The 9,404-nt window shown below is 45.8% G+C and overlaps 1 protein-coding gene across 2 annotated transcripts in view; it reads left to right on the forward strand.

The window, feature by feature from the left end:
- Cnst (consortin, connexin sorting protein) overlaps window positions 1-9,404 on the forward strand; it is an 84,047-nt gene that overhangs the window by 49,758 nt on the left and 24,885 nt on the right. For both annotated transcript variants that reach the window (XM_021197736.2, XM_029539037.1), the window contains exon 4: window positions 8,312-8,342. In XM_021197736.2, the coding sequence (XP_021053395.1) occupies window positions 8,312-8,342 (31 nt within the window). The remainder of the gene's footprint in view (window positions 1-8,311; window positions 8,343-9,404) is intronic.

The following is a 9,404-nucleotide window of genomic DNA, read 5'->3' on the forward strand; positions in this document are numbered from 1 at the left end:
CTGTAGGGTCTCACAGGTGGTGCTGGGATAACTGTAGGGTCTCACAGGTGATACTGGGATAACTGTAGGGTCTCACAGATGATGCTGGGATAACTGTAGACTCTTATGTGTGCTTAGCAAGCTCCCACTACCATGGTGAGTGACACGACAGATCCCCAGAATACAACTTGGATTTTAGAAATAGAATTCTTCTGATGGTTAGGAGGTTGGTGTATTATAAGGTAGAGAACAAGGGGGCTGGGGGATCTTCAGGACAGTGGTGGGAAGCCTTCTAACATGTGAGATCCCCTGGGCAAATTTTAAATATTTGTGATTTGTACTTTATTTGCAATTAAAATGAAAATAATTGGTAGTAGAGAAAGATTTTCTGTTTTGTTTTTGTTTTGAGGTGATGTTTCATGTATCCTGGCTGTGTAGCTCAGGAAGCCTTGAATTTCTGATCCTCCTGCCTCTTCCCCCAATGATTTGATTACAGGCATGACAGCAAGCACTATGCCAAAGGAGCTGCACTCTGAGCCCTTGACTTTTTTTTTTTAAATCTCATTTCCCTTTCAACATTGGCAGTCAAACAGAAGTAATTTTTATTTTTTTAAGTATAATACCTTTTGTTCCAAGGCACTAAGGTGCATATATTTACAGATTTATGTTATCTGCTGTGTGACTGTTGAAGACTGGTAGCTTGCTGCTTGGCCTCTAAATCAGTACTGACTTGCCATCTTTCCCCCCCCCACACACACACACACCAAGGCTTTCAGCCTTTGCTACATTCGTACAGTGGGTTGAGTTTGCAGAAGTGCTCACAGTGTTACATCCTCCTCATTACCCGGTGTCCATGGAGCACCTGAGGTTGCCCCTCCCTCCCATGAGTTCCTCCACATTAGTACCAGAGTTTGCTTTTGGATGGATCCCTTGAAGCTGGGGTTAGAGTACTTTGTGAGCTGCCCATTGTGTGGGCTGGGACTTGAACTTGGCACCCTGGAAGAGCAGGTACTCTTAACCTCTGAACCCTCTCTCAAACCCCAAGCACCATTGTTTATGTGGATGATGGTGGTCATAGGCTGTATGGGAGAACAGCCTTGTTCCCCGGTCACCTAAGGGCAAGGATTAGAGATAACTGAAGTAAGAGCTGAAGGTCTCAGTAATTTTCTGGGGGAGAAAGGAGCTGGGGCAGCACCAAGAGACAGCAAGTCTGACAGAATGACAGTACAGTCACTGGCAAGAGTGTTTGGCCATTGATTTTCCTGTGGCTTGAACTCCCCTGAAGAAGTTCAGTGGAATGTTGGGAAAAGGGTATTTAAGCTAAAGATAGAAATAACAAGACAGGCAGATCTATCCTTAAGCCGTGGTTGCATTAGAATTACGAAGGCTTTTTTTTTTTTTTCTGTGCCAGGAGATCGAAGGGCAGAAGCAAATCAGGAAGGGGAAAGGGCCCATTTTAGTCGGGAAGAGAACAAGAGTCCTTTTTCTTTTTTTGTAAGTCTTTTTTTTCTTAAGATATATTTATTGTATGTATGTATATGAGAACACTGTAGCTGTCTTCAGACACACCAGGATAGGGCATCAGATCCCATTACAGATGGTTGTGAGCCACCATATGGTTGTTGGGAATTGAACTCAGGACCTCTGGAAGAACAGTCAGTGCTCTCAGCCCCCGGAAGTATATTTCATTCATTTTAGTAATTCCCAGCACCTTAGCTTGTACCTTTCACCTAGACCCACAAGTCATTGACACTTATTCTCTATGATCTGTACATGTACACACACTTTTTCCACTTAAAATTTTAAATTTCTTTTATTATAATATGCATATGTCTGGAGGTCAGAGGACAATCCCATGGACAACCTCACACCTACAAGGTTCCAAGGAGCAAACTCGGACTGTCAGCCTTGCTCAGCAAGCCATCCCACTGGCCCTTCTCTGGGGGAAGCAAGTGTGTGTAGCTTCATGAAATCCCATCCGAACTTCCTCACTGCACGAGCCTCCCTGCAGTTACTCCTGTGTTATTTCGACTTCACCCTTCCACCTGGCAGTTACTGTGACTTGGATAAAACATATTAGATCACGTCACTTAACGTGGCCTTCCGGTGGCATCTCTTCGCAGTCATAGGAAAAGCCAAAACCTTTCCCATGGCCTGCAATGCTCCATGTGATCTATGTCTGTTGTCTGTCAATCCTGGATTCCTATCAGGCTTTCTCAGTGTTTTCCAAGAACTCTGGCCCTCTAGATAAGCTGAGACTATTCCTTTGCTGTATAGACTGGGCTGGCCTCAGACTCACAGAGATTTGCCTGCCCCTGTGTGCTAGGATTAAAGGAGGTGCAAGGACATCTAGTTTTATTTTGTTTTTAATTAAAATAACTATATTGAGGCTATAGTTCCTGGAAAGAGTGTAAGCTGAACATGTCCAGTCCCCAGCATAGGGGAATGGGGTTGAGGTGGGCCTGAACCACTCCAAGGAAAAAAACTTTCTCAGACACCCCTTCTGAGGAGGAAAAGCTCTGGCCTCCCATGCCCCTAGGTTATCCTAGTGATAATGATTGAAGGAAACATCATTGCACTAGGGACTTTCAGAATGGAGATGTTGGTAGCGGTCCTGTTAAGTCTGCAAAGTCTATCCCTGCAGGGGACCTGGGCCTTCCGGAGAAATCCAGACATCTTTTTTTTTTTTTTTTTAAAGATTTATTTATTATATTTACATATAAGTACACTGTAGCTGTCTTCAGACACTCCAGAAGAGGGCGCCAGATCTATTTACGGATGGTTGTGAGCCACCATGTGGTTGCTGGGAACTGAACTCAGGATCTTTGGAAGAGCAGTCAGTGCTCTTAACCGCTGAGCCATCTCTCCAGCCCGAAATCCAGACATCTTATCAAAGGGAGGCTGTAGTGAGGTGACCAAGAACACCTCAGAGTCTCTCCTGCCAACCCCTCAGATGTGTGGAGGAAGCCAGTGATTTTTAGTTGGTTGATTTCACTCACTGGGTGTGACTGTATAGAACCCTGGGGAGGACTGCAGAGAGGGGAGAGAGACGTTGAATGGCTCAGTGTCCGCCATCCCCATCTTCCACGGGATTCATCCATTCATCGATGGATACTAAATACCCACCAAAGCAGAGCTACAAAATGATTGACTGGTAGGGGAGGGGTTGTCAGAAACTGAGACAAGAGCATCTTGGTAGTTCAAGGTCAACCTGGGCTGCATAGTGAGTTCTAGGACAACTGAGCTACGGCATGAGACAACATCTCAAAGTGATGTTGATATGGTGATATATTCCCATATACTAGGACAGTTGAGGTAGAAGGCACAGCTTTGTTTCTTGTAGATGTGGGTGGCTCTGGCCATTTGTAAGATGAAAATGATGCCTTCAGGGCCCCACACTGCTAAGTGTCAGGACCAGAGCAATCAGGTCGTTCACCTGTACAGCCCACAAGCCGTCTGCTCTGCCGGGCTGCTTTTCCGGTTTAGGTAAATGAGACAGCGAGGACTTAGGTAGAGGGGATCTTCACAGGGTAAATATTCTGTGTATCTGTTCTTGATGTTTCCCTTTTGCCTAGAAGTGCATTTACTTTTGAGGCATGGGTTTCGTTACCCTGGTGGGTCCAGAGCTCACAGATGGGGCAGCGTACAGCTGTAATCCCAGCTTTGGAGAGGCTGACCCAAGAAGATTGCTGCAAGGTGGAGGCCAGCCTGGTCTACATAGTGAGTTCAAGGTCAGCTTGGGGTATCAGACTCAGATAACAACAACTGCCACAGGAAATGTAGACTGACTTTATGTTCACATTTACATTTTACAAAAAAATTATTTCTGCAGCCCCACCCCCATCAGGTTATAATAATACAAATGAAACCCATGAACATATCTCTCGTGGGAGCAGTTAGTAGCTAACTGTGTGCAGTGATGCACACATACAGAAGGCAAGGCAGGCAGCCTTTAAAGGGGCAAGCATTTGACTTTCATGTCCAAGAGAAGAATTCAGCACAGCACTGTTTAGTTTTCTCTAGGAGACTGTAGACGGAAGGTTTCTAGCAGTCTCTGTTAGGTGTAACCCAGCGGTACACTGGAACCTGCTTTTTCTAGCTCAGGGTGAGGGTGCTGAGTGACACCAGATGTTGGTAGCTCCACACTGAACATGACAGAAATGGCGCACCTTAGGGTCCCCAACACCCAGGAACCAGCTCTAAGAGTTTCCCCAGCATGCCACTGGTAGTACCATTGTGTGACTTTCTCAATCAGAGGATATTAAATATGGTCAAGGATTGGCAGTTTTCTATAGTCCATCTTAATATATCTGTAACATAGTAGAATGATTTGATAAAAGACAGACTCTTCAAAACAACTTGTTTCTTCTAAAACTTACAAAGTAAACTAAATACCTAATCCAACTCTGCACTGAAACTTTACAACAAAGTATTTAATCGTCTTTATAACTTGTATAAAAATTGGTTTTTGTTTATAACTTAAACTGATACATAAGGTGTCAGTATATAAGCTCAAATTTGTCTCTATACGTTCTGTTTCTTCTGGGAGATCTGGCCAACGTTGTTCCTTTTCAACTGCTGGGTATAAGTTTAACAGCTCCTCTCTTATTCTTTGTAATGGCAGGGAGAGTGATCTCCACACGAAATACTTAGACTAGAAACCTAGATGAATCAGTGGAACCCATTCTGAGAGCGTAACCTCTGGTGTGCTGGCTCAGTTGGCCAAAGAGCTTGTCATCCATCAAGCCTGGCGTCCTGAGCCAGTCCCTGGAACTCTCTGTGGAAGAGAAAACCGGCTCTGGCAAGTTGTTCTCTTGCCACCACACCTTGAAGACACACACCCACACACTTACACATGCCAAATAACAGATACAAAAGCAATGTAATGTAAAAAAAATAGTAATGTGAAATATCTTAAGTATCACAAGTTATGCCAAACTTTATCAATAATTTAGCTTACTGGTCTGGTCATAAACACTGTCTTATCAAGGTCCTAAAAAAAAGTCTAAGTTTTTTTTCCCCAAATATAAAAATAAAATGTAAATGAAGACACCCAGAATATGAAAATTATCTATTATATAAAAATTCAGCTTCTCAACTGAAAAGTTCAGTATAAACAGTGGTGAGAACTCCCAGAAACCCACTGTCCTTGCGTGGGCGATGCAGGCCACACAGTACTGAGATAATCACCTCAGAGTGCACTTACCTCCGTGTTTACTTATTTTCCTGGGCTGTGTCTTTAACCCGGGGCCTTGCACAGGCCTTGCACTGTCAGGCCAGCGCTCTACCGCCAGCTCCCTCCCCAGCCCATACAGGTGTCGAACACAGAATAGGAATAGATATTTCTTTCCACATTTGCTGCATTTCTCCAGTGACAGTACTGGGGCCATCCTGTTTCTCAAAGCTGTGTTATTATCCCATGGAAATACACAGTAAAGGATGCTGCTTATTAGGGGAAAGACAATTTTGAACTCTTACAGAAACACAAGTACTTAAAGTCAGCACGAAATGAATTATGTAAAGTGGTTACTCAGTGGGAGACTTAGTATCTCTGCATTTCACTCTTCTTCTGCCAGTTCCTTAGCTGCAGGGCTTAAGTCTGGGCTGGGAGTTAACCACACAGCATTCCAGCAGAGAGAGAGAGAGAGAGAGAGAGAGAGAGAGAGAGAGAGAGAGAGAGAGAGAGAGCAGAATCTATCTGTCCCTAGTGTTTCAAGGTCACCAGCAGCCCAGGAAAGATTGGCAAAGTTAGATATATGTAATGAAGTGTAGCTGTTAAAGTATAAAATGATTTTTTACTCACTTTTGTACATTCTTGAGTCTGGATGGCATACTGTTGGATTAATGAACATTTGGTTGAAAATAAAAGCCACAGCACACGTATGATTGCCAGGCCAGGCGAGCTGGAGGAAGGAAGCAGGTGTGAGACCGAGGGTCAGAAACGCAGCGGAGACTGTTCAGGAGTTCAGAGGCTTTTAAGTCGAAGAAATTCTTAATTAATTAATTGATTGATTGTATCTGTCTGTGACAGGGCTCGTTCTGTCCTGGCTGGCCCTGAATTCTACTGTTCTGCCTTATCCTCAGTAGCTGGGATTAAAGGGCATGCCTGATTTTTTTTTTTTTCTTTTTAATTTGACGATCCTTTAGAATGAAGCTGATAAGTGAGAAGCCTTTTCTGGGATCAGTTCCTGAGACTGGACTCTCTCTAGTTCTATTTGTGGCACTATGTGTGTTCAACTGTTAACAGTTCACTTACCCTGGTCTGTCTCCCTTGTTGTTGTTGTTGTTGTTGTGACCTCCCCCATGCAAGCCCACTGCCACTGAGCTACATACATCCCCAAGCTATGTTTGAGGGTCTAGGGACTGGATTCAGAGCCTGGAGCAAGCTCTGTCTCAGCTAACCTGGTCTTTTTAAAAATAGCAGCACAGCGCCAGGCCTATAATTAGCACCCAGAAAGTAGAAGCAGAAAGATCAGCAGTTCAGAGTCATCCTTGGCTACACAGTGAATTCCAGCAAGCCTGCGCTATAAGAGATCTTGTGCCAAAAAGAAATAGGTCTCTGCATGGGCTTGAAAGATGACTGAAGCCGGGCATGGTGGCGCACGCCTTTAATCCCAGCACTCGGGAGGCAGAGGCAGGCGGATTTCTGAGATCGAGGCCAGCCTGGTCTACAAAGTGAGTTCCAGGACAGCCAGGGCTATACAGAGAAACCCTGTCTCTAAAAAGGAAGATGGCTGAGCAGTTAGGAGCATGTGAAGCTCTTCCAGAGAGCCTGAGTTCAGTTACCAGCACCTACAGCAGGTGTGTCAGGTTTGTCACGGCTGGCTGTGACTGCAGCCCCCTGGGGATCAGATGCCACTGGCTTCTGCAGGCACTTGCACTCACTGACCACGCCCAGACACAGTCATACACATGACTGAAAACGAAATAAATATTTTTAAGACAGAACTGAAATGATGGCTCAGATGGGGAAGTGCCTGTTCTGCAAGCATGAGAACCTAAGTCTGGATCCCCAGCCTCCGTGTATGCAAGCAAGCAGCAGTGATGGTGGGTGACCAGGCCCCCACACACATCCCCAGAGCTAAATGGCCACTTAGTGTAGCCAACTGCTGAGCACCGGGTTCTATGGAACACCTTGAGTCAAAAAAGAAGGTGCATGGCCAGGCATGGTCACACCTTTTAATCCCAGCACTCAGGAAGCAGAGACAGGTGGATCTCTGTGAGGTTGAGGCCAGCCTGTGCTACAGAGTGAGATCCAGTCTCAAAACTAATCCCAATAATAAAGGTAAACAATTGCAGGCAACACCTCATTTCAAACTCTCTTGCGTGTGCACGCATGCACACACAAACACACTAAAAATATCAATAAGTAAAAATATCAAAGCATACTCTTACCTTGTGGTGCTGTTCACAACCCCAGCATTTGAAAGGTAGGAGTAAGAGTTATGGTCATTCTCGGTTGCTTCTGGCATTGAAGGCCACCAGGCCACATGAGACATAGTCTCAAACATACACACACCAAAACCAGGGTCCCATGAGGTTTTGAGCTGGCAGTTTTTAAACTAGAAATGAAATGGTGTTAAGGTCTCATGTAAAGTGACATTTCTGCCGTGTGTGTGTGTGTGTGTGTGTGTGTGTGTGTGTGTGTGTGTGTGTGTTCGTTCCATGATGCTCATGTAGAGGTAAGAGGACAACTTAGGGAAACTTCTTCTTTCTTCCACCATGTGGATCACGTGAGTTGAACTCAAGTTGTCAGCCTAGGGAGATTCATCTCGCATCCTTCCCTACTGAGCCATCTCCCTGACCCCATTTCTAACTGTTCGTTTGTTTGGTTTTTTGAGACTCTGTATAACCCTGACTGCCCTGGAACTCACTCTGTAGACCAGGCTGGCCTCAAACTCAGAAATCTACCTGCCTCTGCCTCCCAAGTGCAGGGATTAAAGGCATGCGCCACTACTGCCTGGCCATTTCTAACTTTTAGTTTAAAATAATAATCTTTTAAACCTGTTGACCCCTACTGCAGCTTTGTAAGCCTATAGCCTTCCCCTCATCATTAAGCATTCTTCCTTTTTAAGCTTAAGGGGCTAAGTGAAGCTTGTTAGGACGTGACTAGACTGGAAAGAACATGGTGGTGTGGCAGCTAAAGAGTACCTGTGCTAGCTCTGCTGACTGGGACCCTAGGATTGTGGCCTGCGCCTGCAGAGTTCCTCTGAACTCGTGGATGTGGTGAAATCATTGTGTTAGTAGCCTATCGAAGCAGCCTTACGAGATCTTGCTGTCTCCCAGGTTCGCCCTCGCACTCAGATACTCCTTTCATCTTCTGTCTTTGCAGGTAGCTGAGACCTATTTCCAAGAAGAGGACTGTATCCTTTCTAAGTTACAGACAGAAATTCATAGGCTACTTGGAAGAACCATCTCTTTTTAAATTGAGGTCCATGAAACGAGATGTGCAGATCGAATGGTTTCAGCAGGTTTTGACAGTTGAGCGTGCCCTTGTAACCACCTCAAAGAGCAAAGTGTAGGAAACAGGTCACTCCAGAAACCCCCTAGAGCCATTTAAATGTGGCTTTCCATAAAGAACCCTGAAGTTTACCATCATTAAATATTTATATTCAAGAGAATGGGGAAAACACATGCTGCTGGGAAGGAAAACTTTAAAAATCGTTTAGATTCTCTCGCTCTTAAGCACACGAGTCAAACATTCACATAGTACAGCATGCCGGACAGCAGCGGACAGTAACTCCTGATTGCATGCTGCAAGTGTGGTCCTGAGCTACACACAGTAGGGCCATGTGCAGAGAAAGATATCGTTAAGTGGTTTTGTTGTTTGGAGAATATCATGTTAAGATCCATCTGCATCATTGGGCAATTTAATGTTTTAATGGTTCCTCACTAATAGAAATGTCTTATGATAAAAGGACAGATTAGGTTTTCAATAGTAAACAACAAAATAAAGTTTCCCAGTGTACCTCACAAAAGCATCTGAATAGGAAGCATTCCATCCTGGGCAGAGGAGCAGAGCCTGGGCAGAGGAGCAGAGCCTGGGCAGAGGGTGCAGAGCCTGGGCAGAGGGTGCAGAGCCTGGGCAGAGGGTGCAGAGCCTGGGCAGAGGGTGCAGAGCCTGGGCAGAGAGAGCAGAGCCTGGGCAGAGGGAGCAGAGCCTGGGCAGAGAGAGCAGAGCCTGGGCAGAGGAGCAGAGCCTGGGCAGAGGAGCAGAGCCTGGGCAGAGCCTGGGCAGAGCCTGGGCAGAGAGGGCAGAGCCTGGGCAGAGGAGCAGAGCCTGGGCAGAGCCTGGGCAGAGGGAGCAGAGCCTGGGCAGAGAGGGCAGAGCCTGGGCAGAGGAGCAGAGCCTGGGCAGAGCCTGGGCAGAGGGAGCAGAGCCTGGGCAGAGGAGCAGAGCCTGGGCAGAGCCTGGGCAGAGAGGG

This window comes from Mus pahari, chromosome 5 (assembly GCF_900095145.1).
Source record: "Mus pahari chromosome 5, PAHARI_EIJ_v1.1, whole genome shotgun sequence".
Lineage (NCBI taxonomy): Eukaryota > Metazoa > Chordata > Mammalia > Rodentia > Muridae > Mus > Mus pahari.